This window comes from Hyla sarda, chromosome 9 (assembly GCF_029499605.1).
Source record: "Hyla sarda isolate aHylSar1 chromosome 9, aHylSar1.hap1, whole genome shotgun sequence".
Taxonomy (NCBI): Eukaryota; Metazoa; Chordata; class Amphibia; order Anura; family Hylidae; genus Hyla; species Hyla sarda.
Genome location: NC_079197.1, coordinates 51,202,450 through 51,222,509, shown reverse-complemented (window position 1 = coordinate 51,222,509; position 20,060 = coordinate 51,202,450). Strand labels below are relative to the sequence as shown.

General features: G+C 42.0%; 1 protein-coding gene across 4 annotated transcripts in view; it reads right to left on the bottom strand.

Annotated features, from left to right (window-relative positions):
• Nucleotides 1–20,060, bottom strand: part of OPHN1 (oligophrenin 1) — a 188,716-nt gene that overhangs the window by 46,313 nt on the left and 122,343 nt on the right. For all 4 annotated transcript variants that reach the window (XM_056541037.1, XM_056541038.1, XM_056541039.1 and 1 more), the window contains 3 exons: nt 9,805–9,838; nt 4,675–4,737; nt 2,545–2,619 (listed from right to left, as the gene is read on the bottom strand). In XM_056541037.1, coding sequence (XP_056397012.1) covers nt 2,545–2,619; nt 4,675–4,737; nt 9,805–9,838 — 172 coding nt within the window. The remainder of the gene's footprint in view (nt 1–2,544; nt 2,620–4,674; nt 4,738–9,804; nt 9,839–20,060) is intronic.

The following is a 20,060-nucleotide window of genomic DNA, read 5'->3' as shown; positions in this document are numbered from 1 at the left end:
CTTGGTAACAGAGTTGCAAAAATAGTTGCCGGCAATTGTAACAGTTAGTAGCAACAGTATAAGTAGTTTAGCAGTTAATAGATACAGTTATGAGCGGTAGAATGAAACAGTTATGCTTACCACCCCGAGACCAATGCTTGTCAGGATGCTGTTGCTCTTTGGGGATGCTGCGATCCCTCCTGCGGCTCTTGGGGATAGTTGGGGACACTGCGATCCCTCCTGCACTCTCTCCTGTATACTTGGCTAGAACAAACACCGTTGAATCTCTCACTGCGGGAGAGGACACTGCTGAGAGACTCTGCCGTCTCCTATGATAGTAGTGCCGTGGCTGGCGGTGGGCTCCGGGTATTGTAGCTCCAGCGCTTCTGCTCAGAGTAGCGACCGCGTCCTCGTGGCTTCAAGGAGCGCGTACGTGACTGGCAACTGACCGGGTAGGACACCAATGGTTGTGGGGCTCACAGAGGGCTTGTGTGAATGGTCTCAATGGTCATATTTGGGGGGCTGGACACGTTTCAAGACTATACTCAGTCTTTTCCTCAGCAGCAGTATAAACTATATATAGTTATAATTTATACTGCTGCTGAGGAAAAGACTGAGTATAGTCTTGAAACGCGTCCAGCCCCCCAAATATGACCATTGAGACCATTCACACAAGCCCTCTGTGAGCCCCACAACCATTGGTGTCCTACCCGGTCAGTTGCCAGTCACATACGCGCTCCTTGAAGCCACGCGCTCTGAGCAGAAGCGCTGGAGCTACAATACCCGGAGCCCACCGCCAGCCACGGCACTACTATCATAGGAGATGGCAGAGTCTCCCTGCAGTGTCCTCTCCCGCAGTGAGAGATTCAACGGTGCTTGTTCCAGCCAAGTATACAGGAGAGAGTGCAGGAGGGATCGCAGTATCCCCAACTATCCCCAAGAGCCTCAGGAGGGACCTCAGGAGGGATCGCAGCATCCCCAAAGAGCAACAGCATCCTGACAACCATTGGTCCCGGGGCGGTGAGCATAACTGTATCATTCTACAGCTTATAACTGTATCTATTAACTGCTAAACTACTTTAATACTATTGCTACTAACTGTTACAATTGCCGGCAACTATTTTTGCAACTCTGTTACCAAGTGATATATATCTATAACAGCGCTGCAGGACATTGATGTGCTTTAATGAACTGGATACTGACCTATTAAAGGGGTATTCCAGGCCAAAACTTTTTTTTTTATACATCAACTGGCTCCGGAAAGTTAAACAGATTTGTAAATTACTTTGATTTAAAAAAATCTTAATCCTTGCAATAGTTATTAGCTTCCGAAGTTGAGTTGTTTTTTTCTGTCTAACTGCTTTCTGATGACTCATGTCCCGGGACGTGACATCATCATTGAGCAGTTAGACAGAAAACTTCAGAAGCTAATAACAATTGAAAGGATTAAGATTTTTTAATAGAAGTAATTTACAAATCTGTTTAACTTTACGGAGCCAGTTGATGTATAAAAAAAAGTTTTTGCCTGGAATACCCCTTTAAGCTATTCACCAAAAGACTTATCAGATTGTGGACAAATTGCTATACATGATAGCTCCATTGGTTGCTATTAGTTACCAATACATAAAGAGGTCCAAACTCTAAGGAGGACTATCTGTTTAACTTGAAACCTTTTCAGTTATTTTTAAACAATTGATTGGTTTCAATAGGATTATCATGTTTTATTAACATTTTATATGTATGTATAGTATTATAATATTTTATATTTATTTTATCTTATACTATATAATTATTTGTAGGGAGTGCCGTGGCTTTACAAGGGCCCTGTGGGTCACGGTACTTACCACGTCTCGGTCTGAACAAAGAGCCACTCCAAATCCTCCTTTTTATCTATTTCCTTTTAGCGTTCGTTCTCTAAAACTACAAATCCAATAGTTCCTTGTTTGTAAGTATGAGGTCACTTTCCTCACTTCCACACATCAGCCACCCCACCCATTGAAACACAAATGAGCTGCATTCCATTTAAAAGACCACTGTTTTCTAATCTGGGTGCCTCCAGCTGTTGCAAAAATACAATTAGTTGGAGAATGATCTCTCTCCCACCCAGCGGTCGCTCCACCCACTGAAGCAGGAAAGGCTCCCTTTGCACACCTAAATAGTGATGTCATGTCTCGGCCGCACTGCAACCTGGGAAAACCTAAGACCTGAGTAATTTTGCTGTTAAAATGTAATATTGGGGCGAAAAATCAGTGGTTAAGGAGAGAAAGTTCCACAGTACATGGATGCAATGGGCAACAAGAGGAGTTTCTCAGTTAGCTTTAATAAGTGAGGCCCCCCGATTCTTCACAGTTCACACCTGGTCGCACAGGCTCTTAGCATAAATAGCATTATGGCATCTATAAACCCCAATGCTATATCGTTCGGGTGTTTCATAAGGGTTTGGCCATTTAATGCTTAGTACAGAAGATACTAGTGCAACTTACTATAAACTGGGTTAACCTTGAGTCTCACTTAGGCCAGTGCTAAATGAATTACAAAACCACAACTCCATTTAGAGATTCTTACCAAAAAAAGCATTGAGGAGTTTCTGCACCTGGATGTTACTTCCCACTGTTCTGTATACACCTTCTGAAGAGATACCTAAGAAAAAAAGGGTAACAAAAGGATTAATGCGATTGTGAGACTTACAGTGGGGAAAAAAGTATTTAGTCAGCCACCAATTGTGCAAGTTTTCTCACTTAAAAAAATGAGAGAAGCCTCATCATAGATATACCCCAACTATAAGAGACATAATGAGAAAAAAAATCCATAAAATCACATTATTTTATTTTTAAAGAATTTATGTGCAAATTATGGTGGAAAATTAGTATTTGTTCACCTACAAGATTTCCTGCTCTCACAGACCTGTAACTTCTTCTTTAAGAGTCTCCTCTGTCCTCCACTTATTACCTGTATTAATGACACCTGTTTGAACTTGTTATCAGTATAAAAGACACCTGTCCACAACCTCAAACAGTCACACTCCCAACTCCACTATGGCCAAAACCAAAGAGCTGTCGAAGGACACCAGAAACAAAATTGCAGACTTGCACCAGGCTGGGAAGACTGAATCTGCAATAGGCAAGAAGCTTGGTGTGAAAAAATCAACCGTGGGAGCAAACATTAGAAAATGGAAGACACACAAGACCACTGATCATCTCCCTCAATCTGGGGCTCCATGCAAGAGCTCCCCCCGGGGTGTCAAAATGATCACAAGAACGGTGAGCAAAAATCCCAGAACCACACGGGGAGACCTAGTGAATGACCTGCAGAGAGCTGGGACCAAAGTAACAAAGGCTACCATCAGTAACACACTACGCCACCAGGGACTCAAATCATGCAGTGCCAGACATTTCCCCCTGCTTAAGCCAGTACATGTCCGGGCCCGTCTAAAGTTTGCTAGAGAGCATTTGGATGATCCAGAAGAGGACTTGGAGAATGTCACATGGTCAAATAAAATCAAAGTAGAACTTTTTGGTAAAAACTCAACTCGTCGTGTTTGGAGAAGAAAAAATGCTGAGTTGCATCCAAAGAACACCATACCTACTGCGAAGCATGGGGGTGGAAAAATCATGCTTTGGGGCTGTTTTTCTGCTAAGGGACCAGGAAAACTGATCCGTGTAAAGGAAAGAATGAATGGGGCCATGTGTCGTGAGATTTTGATTGAAAACCTTCTTCCATCAGCCAGGGCATTGAAGATGAAATGAGGCTGGGTCTTTCAGCATGACAATGATCCCAAACAAACTGCCCAGGCACAGAAGAAGTGGCTTCTTAAGAAGCATTTCAAGGTCCTGGAGTGGCCTAGCCAGTCTCCAGATGTTTACCCCATAGAAAACCTTTGGAGGAAGTTGAAAGTCCATGTTGCCCAGTGACAGCCCCAAAACATCACTGCTCTAGAGGAGATCTGCATGGAGGAAGGAGCCAAAATACCAGCAACAGTGTTTGGAAACCTTGTGAAGATTTACAGAAAACATTTGACCTCTGTCATTGCCAACAAAGGGTATATAACAAAGTATTGAGATGAACTTTTGTTATTTACCAAGTACTTATTTTCCATCATAATTTGCAAAAAAATTCTTAAAAAATCTGACAATGTGATTTTATGGATTTTTTTCCTGAAAATTACAGACCTCTCTCATCTTTTTAAGTGGGAGAACTTGCACAACTGGTGGCTGACTAAATACTTTTTTGCCCCATTGTACATCTTATAGTAACATGTTTTCTCTGACAATCCTCAACTTATCATGGTGAATGAGTGAGATCTTGCTACATTATGGTAAACATTGAAAAGCAAAGGAGTAGCATATTACACCCAGACCAGACATCTCGGTTTTACCAGAAAAGTCCTAGTTTTGGGACCGACGTCCGTATCCTGAAGAGGCCATCAAATATATGGGGAAGTATTATATGGGGGCAGTATTATCCGTATTTTTTGTGCAGTGTGATCGCTAATGGGTGTCCCTTTTTTAGTAAAATCTTTTCACCCTGTCTATGAAGTTACACTTCTGCAGAGAACCACATCTTCAAAACTGTTCTTAGTATTGTTTCCTACATAAAGTAAGTAGCAAACAATATTGTTATACCATTTTAGCCACTAAAACTATTGGATGTCAGTCAAGAAGGTCTAAAAGTAACATTGTTTCTTGTTCTTCATACCTGTTGCCTCCACAGCATTAATACACTTCCGAACAAACCGGAATCCAATTTCATTCAATTCCACTATAAAAAAATAAATAAAAAAAAACATGTCTGTCAGTCAGCACAATGCTGGTCTCTTCAGTGGTGTACATTCTGTGCTAATGTCAGAGAGAAGCAGCTTGGTAATACTACACTTCATCATGGGATTAGAACATAACAGATAAAGGACAGATCCATCACCCTGAAATAAATACTACCTAATGATAGGTTTATAGTATATACAACATGATCCTTTAATAAGCTGGATAGCTAAAGATTTTACTCTAAGGGGCCAACCTTACACATCAACATGGAGCATGTACAAATCACTAAACAGCTACAAGAAGTGATTGTCAGTGACTAAAAGCCTCTCTAGAAGAATGTAGAAGACGTTATTTACCACTCCGGTCCTCTCAATCATCCTCAATGTAACAGTAAAAAGGATAATGGAATGTAATGCCCCCTACTCAGATCACAAGACAAATCACATGATCACTGGGGATCAGGTATATTAAGAGTGTTGCTAGTATCTCCATGTACAGATAAGTGCAAGGTTGTAAAAAGCTAAACATGCAACAATAGTGGCCCCTGGGTATATGAGTTATTCACTATATAAGAAGTTAAACAAAAAAAAACTGTTAAAAGGGCATTCCCATTAAATAGGTTTTGGTATATCCCTAGGATCAGTCTTTTGGAGCTTATTTTGAGAACAGAGTGGCAGTACATCACTATGCCAATATGCTTTCTACTGCTTCTGTCCCAGTACTTGAAGGAGTTTTATCGTCTCATCGATAGTCAGTCTACCAGCCTTCAGGTATTGGCTTAGCGTACGTGAGACTCCTAAAGTACTACTGAGGAAGGCCTTTCACTGTACGAAATGTCACTTTAAAACAAGAAGGCAAAGCTCAGACAGAATACTTTAGACTTCTAAGAATAAACAAAGGAATGAAGATAGCCGACTGAAACTAATGCTTAGTCATATTCACAATAAATGGTGGTGCTGGGTTACAGCAGCACAGCTCCTACTGAAGTGACTGGTATCTGAGCTGCAGTAACATGGTGCCACCTTTAGACAATAAATGGAGCCACCTGCTTAAAGGGGTACTCTTCTGCCCCTAGACATCTTATACCCTATCTAAAGGATAGGGGATAAGATGTGTGATCGCGGGGGTCCCGCCGCTAAGGACCCTGTGATCTCTCCTGCAGCACCCCCAGTTTATGAGCTGCACGGAGCAAAGATCGTTCCTTGGCTAATGACGGGCGATACAGGAGCCAGGGTATCTTGATGTCACGGCTCCGCCCCCTCATGACATCACGCCCCGTCCCCTCAATGCAAGCCTATGGGAGGGGGAGTGACTTTGCTCCATGCAGCTTATAAACGGAGGTGCTGCGGGAGAGATCGCAGGGGTCCCCAGTGATGGGACCCCGCGATCAGACATCTTATCCTCTATCCTTTGGATAGGAGATAAGGGGGGAGATTTATCAAAACCTGTCCAGAGGAAAAGTTGCTGAGTTGCCCATAGCAACCAATCAGATCGCTTCTTTCATTTTTAAAGAGGCCTGTGAAAAATGAAAGAAGCGATCTGATTGGTTGCTATGGGCAACTGGGCAACTTTTCCTCTGGACAGGTTTTGATAAATCTCCCCCAAGATGTCTAGGGGTGGAATTCCTCTAAGCGCTGATTTGCGGGAATGTCAGCTGTTTGCACCCCAATGATCAGACACTGATGGCCTATCCTGAGGAAAACCAAAGAGAAAGAGACAAGTGCTCCATAGTGTAAAAAAAACACCAGGGAAATGGTGGGGTGGCCAAGTTCAAATGCTGCTTACCACAGGTGGTTGTGTAGCCTCATACACAACAATGGAACAAGCGTATCAGGGCATAATATGGTCCTCTCTGCAGCCTTCCCGTTATAGAATAATAGAGCGAACAATACCGACTTTAGAGTCCACATTGTTTGCTCTATTATCTTGAGAAAAGGCCATCAATGTAAAATGTCCAGTATACCCCTTTAATGCACCTGCAGAATCCAAAATTGTAGCTCCAAAATACACATTACACATGAAACTGAAGCTTAGACACTGACAAACCAAATTCTGTATATTACTTTATGGAACCTTTACAGAATTAAAAGTAACAGCAGCTCAAACAAGAAAATTTTATTTTATTTCTATATATATCTATACATATAAATATATATCTATATATATATATATATATATATATATATATATATATATATATATATATATATATAAATGGCTAGCCGATGTTTTTGGAGAACAGACATTTTCAACTTGTTATGTTCTAGAAAGAGCTCACAGGATACCATATACTAAACCACCGCCCGGAGCACCGCCAAGGACTTTATTGTTAAAATTTATGTGTGCTAAGGATAGAGATACCCTACTGAAATTATCAAGGGAGAAGGGGAAAATTGAGGTTGGGAGTGCGGGTGTCTTTTTTTATCCTGACTTTTCAAAAGAGATTCAAAGGAAAAGAATGGAGTACAGAGACATTAAGAAGAGATTGCACACTCTGAATATTGCTTTTTCATTGTTATTCCCAGCTCGTTTGAGGGTGGTTCATGATGGGAAAACATTAATTTTCCTGTCCTCAGTAGAGGCGGGAAGATGGATGGAAAGACAGGGGTTGTAAAGTTTTGTAAAGTTCGGGGAAGCGCAAAAAAAAAAGAAGGAGGGGAAAGGGGGAAAAAAAGGGGGGGGGGGAGGTAGTGGGGAGAGGGAGGGGTGGAGGAGTTAAGTGAATAGTGGAGGGATCCGTTGATAGAAGCGGATTGATGTGGGGGAGAGGGTGAGAGGGGGGTGGGAAGACAGCTTGGAAATTGGTCAGGAGTGGAGATGGTGGAGTAAAAGTGTATGAGGACCCAGGGTAGCCAAGGAGGTAGAGCGCTAGTTTGGAATATTAGAGGTATAAAGGAGAGAAAGAAAAGAGTAGCAATCATGGATAGGGTCAAAAATTATCTACCTGCAGTGGTATGTTTGTTAGAAACACATTTAACAAAAGAATCTGTCCATTTAATTAAAAAAGAAATGGGCGGCTCAGGAATTCCACTCGTTTGGAACAAATTATTCATGAGGGGTCTCGGTGTTGATTCACGGTAAAATGAATATGCAGGTTAAAAGTGCTTGCTGTGAGGATAGGGGGAGATTTGTTTTTCTCCACGTAGTGTGGAATACGGTACAAGTTATTCTTGCATTTGTCTATATTCCTCCCCCTTTCAAAACAGAGGTACTGGTAAATCTGGTGAACTTCTTAAGTGATAAAAATTATAAAGATCTATACATTATGGGGGACTTTAACTCGGTAATGGATAACAAAAGGGATCGGAGAGGAGGAGTAATGAGGGAGGGGAGGAATACTCTGGCAGACTTCTGTGAAGAAGTAGGATGGAGGGATGTATGGAGAAATCTGAATCCTGGGCGAGATAATTTTTCCTGTTACAATCTGAGCCATAAAACTGCTTCACGTATTGATATGATCCTGGCCAATGATAACGGAGCAAGGGGTATTAAAAAAATTAATAAGATGTCTAGGGTGGGAGTACCCCTTTAAAACTAAAATGTATGCTGGCCACTAGCTGGCATATATTTTAACTACAACTTACACCAATATCTGGTGTCAATTATAGGAAACGTGTCAGGTCTCCGAAGGCCACGATTAGTTTACTAAGCCCTGCCCAGTTCTCAAAACGTGGTGATCTCAACATAAAAATACTGAAAAAATTTGAATGTTTGCACAAATTAGGCTTGCAAAATAGTTTCAGCTGTTTTACATCAGAAAAGAAGAGCACCTGACTTCATAAATCTCCTTTTTTGTATATTAGAAAATTGTATAACTTCACAATAAAGCAAATGATACATAAAGATACAGGAAGTAAAAAGCATTAATATAAAACACCCTGACATACTTCCTTATAATTAACATCAATAGATTAAGTAAGGCTCTGTCCAAGTCTGCATTCTGATTTTTGATATGAAGGGAAACCACAATATAGTGACATGTCATGACAGACAAGGGCAGTAACCAACAGACCCTATTAAAGGGGCACTCCGCCCCTGGCATCTTATCCCCTATCCAAAGGATAGGGGATAAGATGTCAGATCGCCGCGGTCCCGCTGCTGGGGACCCTGGGGATCGCTGCTGCGGCACCCCGCTATCAATCATTACTGCACAGAGCGAGTTCGCTCTGTGCGTAATGACGGGCGATACAGGGGCCGGAGCAGTGTGACGTCATGGCTTCGCCCCTCATGACATCACGGCCCGTCCCCTTAATGCAAGTCTATGGCAGGGGGCGTGACGACCGCCACACCCCCTCCCATAGACTTGTATTGACGGGGTTGGGCCGTGACATCACGAGGGGCGGAGCCATGACGTAACGATGCTCAGGCCCCTGTATTGCCCGTCATTACGTGCAGAGCGATCTCGCCCTGCGCAGTAATGATAGTGGGGTGCTGCAGCAGCGATCCCCGGGGTCCCCAGCAGCGGGACCCCGGCGATCTGACATCTTATCCCCTATCCTTTGGATAGGAGATAAGATGTCTAGGGGCGGAGTACCCCTTTAACTTATAAGGCAATGTTTGCATGGAAAATTTCTGTGCGGACACTGCCCTGACAGAGGAGAGCCAGCAGAACATGCCAGTGCTAGGACCAATCGGAAATGCAGCGGAAATTAGGAAGTCCATTCTTTGTGCAGACACCGGAATTCGAATTTCCGTGCCAGATGTTTCCGGTGCAGAAATTCCGCTATGTGAACAGTGCTCCAGAATCCCATTGAAATCAATGGGACTCTGCTGCGGAATCTTTGTGTGGAATTCCAATCCCGAACTCGGCACTGAAATTCCATCCTGTGAACATTACCTACTGAGGGATTGTCTATTTAAAGGGAAAAAGTGTTCTGGTCAAGAATGACTGAGCCTGTAATGTGAACATAGACTAATAACTACATCTACAATGAACATAGACTAATAACTACATCTACAATGAACATAGACTAATAACTACATCTACAATGAACATAGACTAATAACTACATCTACATCTACAATCTACAACATTTAACTTGCAGTGGATTTAGTTTGCACTTACTTTCATCACGCTTTGTTATTGGACTGTGATAAATCTATGATGGGAGAGGAAAAGACAGAATGATGTAGAATCATTAGACCACATGCCACATGATTCATGCACATTGTAATTATACGTAAGGCAATTTGTTATAGCCATAATATACATCTAGATGGTTGGCGCATGATTTCATTACTGCGGTTTTACAGAATATTGTGTAAACTCCATTTCTGATATGTTGCAATCTGCTCATGGAACAAAACACATGTCATCATGGCTGGACTTGGGTTTTGATATTAATGGCCCAAGTGTGTATAATATATTGCTTAAAGAAGGAGAATGGAAGGACAGATCAAAGGTTTATTTTAACTGTTTCAGATTAAGAAAAACATCCAAAAGAACACATTTATCTTCAGAAAAGTCTAGAAGATTATATCTGCACACATTTCTTCCTACAATATGCAGTTAGCAAATGATGCTAAAATACTATATTGTGCCAAATTGCAGCTCCACTCTGCTATATCTAAACATCTAAATGGATGAAAGGACAGAGAGTCTACTTGGCATGTAGAATTAACTTATAGTTTAGAGGGAAATATACAAAAGTTATCACAAACTGGAGATCATTATTTGTGCAACAAATATAACACAGCCAAGTATCCTGAGTTCACCTCATAACAAGTGCACGGAGGGAGATTTATCAAATCTTCTGCAAAGCAGCAGTGAAGCAGTTGCCCATAGCAACCAATCAGATTCCAGCTTTCATTTCTCAGAGGCTTTTTTATGAATGAAAGGCGTAATCTGATTGGCTGCTGTGGGCAACTACGTCACTGTTCCTTTACACAAGGTTTGATATGTTGGGTGTTTGATATGGGTAGCATAACTTCAGTAAATCCCTTCCACCCTACTATGCACCCACCAGCTACAGTATAGCAATGCCCCCTGGAGACCATGTGACTTATGGGACAAAGTGGGGCATTGAGAAACACATTACACAGTAATCAGACCTGGAACCATGGGCTTAAAGGCTGAGGAAGAAACATCAACAAGTAACCAGTGACAGTGGTTATGTCCATTCCTGCACCGGAAGTGTGGACTTAAGGGATGCAAATTAGCCACTGAAGCCCAAGCATGACACGAAATTTCCGGCTGGGCATATGTAAGAAGAATTGGCTGGCAATACAACAACCTTTAAAAACTGACACTACACTGTTTACCAAAACTGTACAAAACCTTTATAGAAAAAAGCTAAGCCAGAACACCGTGCTCTGTACTGATGAGGAGAAACAATCCCTGAAACAGTGCTGTCTGCAGATGGGCTACTTTTCCCCTTCAGACTTGGTTTTAAATCCCAATCAGTTCCTAAAACTCTGTAATTGGGGTAAAAACTGATATTTAGGGAAAACTACCTGAAAAGGTGGTGTGATTGAGCTAATTTGCATATACCCTCTTTCCAGAAAGCCCAGTGGAGTGCTAATGGCCTTTGAATCTCCTCAAGAAAGATACTTACTCCTTTTGCCTAAGTGACAGCACTGTCTACAGACGTGTCCTCTTCTCTTCTTGACATTAAATCCTAATCAGTTTCTGAGACTCTGTAACTGGAGCTAAAAGTTGATGTTTAGGGATGCTGTGAAGGTGGTGTGATTGAGCTGCTTTGCGTATTCCCTCTTCCCAGAATACCCAGTGGAGAGCTAATGGCCTATGAAGCTCCACACACCAGTAATGGTTTTCTCCTCAATGAGAAATCTTACCCTCTTTTTATAGATACAATAGAGGAAACTACCCACCCTTAAAACCTCAAACACCAAAGAAAAGGTGGGAAGCATCCACATAGATCTAACAGAATACACAATAGTCCATAATGTGTATTCATCAATCACAAATCACACCCTGCACCAATATTGCACTATACCCATGTAAAGATAAATATTAACCTGTAAAAAACATACTGAAGGTAAATGAGATGCACTACACCTCCACCTCAATACATATTTCAACCCATTCTTCTCCTGGAGTGTAGATGGGTGCTCCCACCACATTTCTATAGGCCCCACACCTTCTTATGACGCATGTGCCAGACCCAATCAGTGCCTTGATTCTGGGAGGCATCTCTAGGGTCCGCACGTCACATCCTGTGATGTGCTTTCACCCTTATTGATAGCCAGCTGGATGACCCAACATGCTGATGTCCGATGCATGCGCACCCGACATGAAGAAAAAAAGACCTGAGAAAGAAAACCATTAGAGGGAGACAAATATTGACATATAGGCAAACTATACATACAATATTGGCACCAAAGTGATTGAATTACCATAGACTAAGTACTGTATGACCAGATGATACATCATTTTAATTAACAAAATCATCATAAAGTGATCAATCTATTTCATATACATACACATCAAAACAGTGATCATACATCATTAATAGTTCTACTATATAAATAAAAAATGAATTAAAGTAAATTGTGACAATCATACATTACTCATAGTTCCTTAACCCCTTTACGCAACATCAGGTACATGTATCTGATGGAAATAAACTGTCACAGCGCCGCCAGGTGCTGTGACAGTTTATTGAGCTCGGCTGTGCTGCACAGTCAGGCCTCCCTGAAGCCGGCCAGGGACCAATCACAGCAGTCCCCGGCTGGCAATCGCTGTTATTAGTCCGTACAGACGGACCGAAAGCAGGAATCTGGAGGGGGTCTCCTCCTTCCCCTCTCCTCCGTCGCTTCACACAGTGAAGCGATCAGTGGTGAGGGGGGCTCAGTCGGGGGTATTAGGGTATCAGAAGGAGGGAGCTCCCTCGGTCACCGATCGGTGCTCTGCAAAGTGAAAGCAAAGCGCCAATGGTTGCCATGGACAGTAGCCTCTGTTGTCATGGCAACAGATCAGTCTTTACCTAAGGTAGTGACTGATCTATCCTATGTCTATGACAGACATAGGCATAATTCAATGGAGTTGCATAACTACAACCCCAGCATGCACAGAGAGCCAAAGGGCATGCTGGAAGTTGTAGTAGCATGCCTCCAGCTGTTGCATAACTACATGTCCCAGCATGCCCTTCTGCTGTCACTGCATGCTGAGAGTTGTAGTTTTGCAACAGCTGGAGGGCCACAGTTTGGAGACCACTGTGCAGTGGTCTCCAATCTGTGCTCTTCCAGATGTTGTAAAACTTCAACTCCCAGCAAGCCCAGACAGTCCAGACATGCTGGGAGTTGTAGTTGTGTAACAATTGGCCCTTCAGATGTTGCAAAACTACAACTCCCAGCATGCCTGGGCATGCTTGGAGTTGAAGTTTTGCAACATCTGGAGGGCTACGGTTTGGACACCACTACACAGTGGTCTCCAAACTGTTCTCCTCCAGTTGTTGTAAAACTACAACTCCCAGCATGCCCTTCGGCAGTCTGGGCATGCCGGGAGTTGTAGTTTTGCAACAACTGGAGGCACTCTGGTTGGGAAACATTGCCTCCAGCTGTTGCAAAACTATAAGTCTCAGCATGCTCTGACAGACCATGCATGCTGGAAGTTGTAGTTGTGCAACAGCGTGAGGCACACGGGTTGGGAAACACTGAGTTAAGTAACAAACTAAGTATTTTGCAACTATTGTGCCTCCAGCTGTTGCATAACTACAAGTCCCAGCATGCCCTTCTGCTGTCACTGCATGCTGAGAGTTGTAGTTTTGCAACAGCTGGAGGTTTGCCAATAAAAATTAAAAACATCTGGTACGTATTTCCAAAACGGAGCCTCCAACAGTTGCAAAACAACTCCCAGTATTGCCAGACAGCCACTGACTGTGCAGGCATGCTGGGAGTTGTGCAACAGCTGGAGGCACCCTGTTTAGGAATCACTGGTGTAGAATAACCCTATGCTAATCACTAATTCAGGCCTCAAATGCGCATGGCGCTCTCACTTTGGAGCCCTGTCGTATTTCAAGGCAACAACTTAGGGCCACATATGGGGTATTTCCGTACTCATGAAAAATTGCCTAACAAATTTTGGGGGGCTTTTTCTCCTTTTACCCCTTATGAAAAGGTAAAGTTGGGGTCTACTCCAGCATGTTATTGTAAAAATTTTTACACTAACTTGCTGGGGTTGCCCCATACTTTTCATTTTCACAAGAGGTAAAAGGAAAAAAAGACCCCCAAAGTTGAGCGGCGCAATGGGGTCGGGGGTGGGGGTGTTGCCGGCTGCGTGGCGGGGAGCGGGATGTGCGGCCATCGCGGTGTGCCTCCAGTTGTTTCCCCACTACAACTACCAGCATGCCCTGACAGCCAGTAGATGTCAGGGCATGCTGGGAGTTGTAGTGGTGAAACAGCTGGAGGCACCCTGTTAGGAGAACTAAGGGCGGAAGTTGGCCCCCAGCAGACATCAGTGACGTGGTGCCTGCTGGGGAAGTCTGCCTGGTAGTGAGCACACTACCAGGCAAACTAAATGCCATTTTTGAAATAGAAAAAAAATAAAAATAAAGGCTGGGAGGGTGTTAGGGATAGAAGGGCAATAGGCAGGGACAGGAAAAAAAAAAAACATGATGGTGGGAGCTACCCTTTAACCTCTTCAGGACACAGGGCGTATGGATACGCCCTGCATTCCGAGTCCTTAAGGACCGAGGGCGTATCCATACGCCCGTGGGAAATCCGGTCCCCACCGCTAGCCGGTTGGGGACCGGAGCCGGATGCCTGCTGAAATCATTCAGCAGGCACCCTGGCACATCGCCCTGGGGGTCCTGAGACCCCCCCATGTCGGCGATCGGAGAAAATTGCATGTCAATTCAGACATGCGATTTTCTCCAATTCCCGGCTGATCGGGTCACTGGTGACCCGATCACCCGGAAAATAGGGCTGATCGGAGTTGTCAGCAACAACCCCGATCAGCCTAAAGGATTGGAGTGAGATCGCAAAGCTGCGATCTACTCCTATACCCTGCCATTACTCAGAACGGAGTTCTGACCAATGGCAGCGCAGGACAGGGGGTTGCCATGGCAACCCCCCGTTCTGCCCGCCCCTGGATGTCGAGGGGCTCTGGGAAGAAGATGGAGGCCGTACCTGCAGGAGAAGATGCCTGGGGACCTGGGATCTTCGCTGGAGCCTGCAGGATCCTGATCAGGTAGGGAATTGACAGTTGGGAAAAATTGAAAGTGAAAGTAAATCGATCTTTACTGTGGCAACCACTAGGGGGGCCAAACTGCAACTCCCAGGATGCCCAGAGAGCCAAAGGCTGTCTGGGCATGCTGGGAGTTGTAGTTTTGCAACATCTGGAGGGTCACAGTTTGTAGACCACTGTTACAGTGGTGCCCAAACAGTAGCCCTCCAGATGTTGCCAAACTACAACTCTCAGCATGCCTCGACTGCCCAGGCATGCTGGGAGTTGTAGTTCTGTAACATCTGTCCCTTTAGATTTAGCAATTTTCATGACATTTTTGAAAATTGCTGCTCTACTTTGAAGCCCTCTAATTTTTTCAAAAAGCAAAAGTATGTCCATTTTATGATGCCAACATAAAGTGGACATATTGTGTTTGTGAAGAAAAATAAAATTTATTTGGAATATACATTTTCCTTACAAGTAGAGAGCTTCAAAGTTAGAAAAATGCTAAATTTTCAAAATTCTCATGAAATTTTGGGATTTTTCACCAAAAAAGGATGCAATTAACGCCGAAAATTTACCATCAAAATAAAGTAGAATATGTCACGAAAAAACAATCTCAGAATCAGAATATTCAGTAAAAGCGTTTTCGCGTTATTAATTTGTAAAGTGACGGTGGTCAGAATTGCGAAAAAGGGCTCAGTCCTTAAGGTGAAAAAGGGCTGCGTCCTTAAGGGGTTAAGGAACGTAACAAGGGCTATAGTGAGCCCTAACTACCCACAGGTGTTCGAAGAATTTTCGTAAAATTTGAACGTAAAAAATGAAAAATTTAAATGTTTTCACAAAAATGCTGGTGTTATCGCAAATTTTCACAAGGGGTAATAGTAAAAAAAAGCCCCCCAAAATTTGTAACCCCATTCCTTCTGATGTGGATGTAAAGTACTCTGCTGGCGCACTACAGGGCTCAGAAGAGAAGGAGCGCTATTGGGCTTTTTGGAGAGAGAATTTGTCTGGAATTGAAGGCCATGTGTGTTTACCAAGCTCCCATGGTGCTAGAACGGTGGACCCCCCCCCCCCCCACACACACACACACACACACGTGACCCCATTTTGGAAACTACACCCCTCACAGAATGTAATAAGAGGTGCAGTGAGCATTTACACACAAATTTTATTTTTCATTTGCACAGCACATAAACAAAAGTCTGTCAAACGCCAGAGGGGTGTAGTCTCCAAAATGGGGTCACATGTGGGGGGGGGGGAGGTCCACTGTTCTGGCACCACGGGGCCCCCGACTTCCATTGCAAACAAATTCTCTCTCCAAAAGCTCCTTCTCTTCTGAGCGTTATAGTTTGCCCGCAGAGCATTTTACATCCACACATGGGGTATTTCCATACCCATCCACAAATGGGGCTACACATTTTGGGGGGCATTTTCTCCTACTATTACCTCTTGTAGAAATTGTAAATTTGGGGAAAAATTTGCATTTTTGTAAAGAATTTTTTTTTTTTTTCACAGTCGTCAAACACCTGTCGGGTGTTAAGGCTCACATTGAGCCTTAACACCCCACAGGTGTTTGACAACTGTGAAAAAAAAACATTTCTTTACAAAAATGAAGTTTTTTCCACAAATTTGTTTTTGTTACGTGCCTTGAGGAGTGTGGTTTCTAAAATAGTATGATATGTGTTTTTTGTGTGTGCATGAAACGCGTTGGGTCACCTCTTGGTTTTATCCTCTGACCAGTCAATCTGTTTGATAAGAATAGGCTATTTTCCTATTTATTTACTATCTGTGCATAAGGACCAGTTTATTGTTTATTAAGCTGACAATCCACTCTGCATTCAATTACATCTACTATTGGTATTCCTAATTGTGGTATCTGTGTGGTATTTGATGACTCATGTGGAGTCCCTGAGACTTTTTGGTGTATATTCATCTTCCTGGTTGCTATTTAGCAATTTTTCCTATTGCACTTAGAAGGTGTAATGAAATAACATCTATGGTTGTCATCTTATATATGAAAATCTGCACATATTTCTTATCTGTTTATACTGCATTATTAATGTTGGGATATATGTTTTTGTGATGCTATAACATTACTGGACATCATATGGCGGTATTGTCTTACTAGTGCATTTAATAGTGACAGTGACAAATAATAGCATTATTTCACTGGGTCATTTCCTTGGGCTTTCTATTATATTACCATACTCTTTCTAATTACCTAGCTCCTGTATATGATATCTTATCAGTATCTGTTTGAGGATCCACTCCTATACTGAGAGTATACTCTGGCATTGATATATCTAGTTGAAATTACAACATATCCTTAATATGTTAGGGTTAGCCCTCCCTGTCCAAGTAGGTTCTCAGGGTACCCCAGTGAGCCTCTTCCCCCTATTTTCCCTTATCATTGGGTATATAGGAAGAGTACAGGACTAGGTCGCGGAGCAGGGCGGCCCTTATCAGGGCGTCAACTCCGCCTAGGGTTAGGTGTAGTGAGAGGGAAAATTAGGGAGACTGTGAAGTGCATCATATTGGTCCATTTTGGTCCCGTTAGCTCCTTTACCCCTCTCTCCTTTAGCTGCACCCCACCCTTAGCTAGGAGTTATCATTATTATTATTTTTTGTACTCTTTTTTTTTTTTTTTTTTTTTTATTCTTGACCCCGATTGTGGTTTCTGGGATTAGCTTCAGTACAGTGAGAACATTTGTTTGATGGTTCTAGGACCCGTGTTGGATCCTTTTTAAATGGTAAAATAATCGTTAAGTCTTAGTGTTTTTTCGGTGATTTGTTCACATTATACTAGGTGAGCTTTAAAGGGATCAAATAATAGTTATGTATTAACGCACCTTTTTTCCGTTTTACTTTGATACTACATTAATGAAAAAATAATCAAAGTAAATTGTGATAATAATCATACATCACTAATAGTTCTACAACATAAAAAAAAAAATGAATGAAAGTAGATAAATAAACATATTGTGACCAGAAATCCATATTAGCACATTACATTGTGTAACAATGATGAGAACCACTCTCAAATAGTCGACTACTATGCATGTGCAAAAGTGAATTATAATATGACATGCTCGAGGTTGTTGTATCTAATACTTGTATACTGCAGGTTGTTGTATCTGATACAAACTCGCACATGGTATGTACGGCTGCTAGAATCTTTGTAGGCTGTTATAGAATTGTCCGGCATTGTCTTCTGGACACAAAATGAGAATGCATGCAGTAAAAGAGGTTTCTAACATTCTCCATATTTAAAAAAAAAAATACATCCATAGCTTAACTGTTACTCTACACAAAAGTGATTGTATTCTGTCTGTATATGACCACAAGATGGCAGCATTGTGATATCATTTCCAATACTAGTTATATAGAGGGTAATTTATTAATGCGTGTGCTGTGTGGATGCTTTTTAGAACTGCTTATAGTTGCAGTGAATGTGACACACTTGCACCAAATTACTATGTATGATAAATTTGGAGCAGCCCACAAACCACTCTTAGGGCTTTTGTTGGTGATAAATTCCAATTATCTGAATTTTTTTATTTTTTTTTGGAACAGTTTAAAGCCCTCCAACACTTGCCTATACAAAAATGTTAATATGACCAGAGACAATTTCAGCTTAATAGTTAAGGATTAGCAAAATTCTAAGCCAGGTTATTTTATTAAGAACTATTTTATTTATATTACACATCTACATTACAAAAACTGAAAAAATAAATAAATAAAAAAACAGTGCAGGTAAAGAAGTGTCTGTGAAATAGACGAGTTTGTAAGTGTGGTCCTTGGGTCGTGTAACTGTGTGCAAAAATTGCACAATTTTTTTGTGTAACTTTTTAAAAAAGTTGCAGTTAAAACAATCTATGTCCACTGCATCCGTCAAACAACATATTACTAAAAGTAGATACAAGCAGTGCAAGCTTGGATGTTAAAAATTCGCAAAAAATTTGGCAACTTTTCACAAAAAAGTCCAAATCCAATGAAAACTGCTCCCCATAGGGCAAACAGACTGAAATAGCCTGGATTAGAAAATCCCCATGTGTCTACAGATCCTACGTGTTTGTAATGTAACATACAACAAACAAACTCTGTGTAGTCTAATTCTGTAAAAGGGTTTCCTTCCAACCCCTACTTATTGCTTATCTAACAGATTGGTAAGAATTAAAGGGGTATTCCGGCTTTAGACATTTTTTATCCCCTATCCAAAGGATAGGGGGATAAGATGTCTGATTGTGGGGGGCCTGCCGCTGGGACCCCCCGCGATCTCCCTGAAGCACCCGCATTATGTGCGGAGCTGTGTCTCCAGGCTCGGAACCCGGAAGTTTCTGGGATTAGAGACATAACGCCCCCCTCGTGATGTCACGTCATGCCCCCTCCATTCATGTTCCTAGCAGCAGGCCCCCGCGATCAGAAATGTTATCCCCTATCCTTTGGATAGTGGATAAAATGTCTAAAGCCAAAATACCCCTTTAATGGAGATTCCTGTCTGGTATAATAGAAATATATAGGCCTGTATATGAGTTGTGGACACAAAAAAAGCAGTACATTTCTATCTAAAAAGATTGCTACTATTTCTTAATTGAGTTCAGTCAGGGTGCTCTTACACAGTGCAGATTTGCTGAAGCTTTGTGGTGCAAGATTTAATCCAAAACCAATTGTAAGTCACAATGAAATACATAATATAAAGAACAAATGCTTCTTCAATTCTTTTTTTAATCCACTTCTGGTGTGGAATGTATTCAAACAAGAGAAAAAAAAAGAGTGTGGTACACACATTACCCAAAGGTATTAATAGTGATGCACTGTGCTACGTAGCTGTGCTGCATAAGGAATTGTAGGTTTTTGTTGTTTCAGTAAGCTTTGCAGAAATCAATAGCAGGCATAAATGTAAGAAACTTATATGTAAGTAATATATCTCGACAGAATTTTTTTTTTTTTTAAGGGTCTATTCTGCGCAGATTTGATGCGCAGGATTAGAAGCTGTGTTCAGTCATTTAGTCATTTCATTCATTGAAATCTGCAGCAGAAAATCCTAGGCATCAAATCTGCGCAGAATACTGTACGTGTGACTACACCCTAAGAGATTACATTTTTAGGAGATGAGATTATTAATGTATAATAGAAGTTTATAAAGAGGGGAGAGGATGTAGGGAGCTGAGGCAGTGAAAGAAAGGCACAGA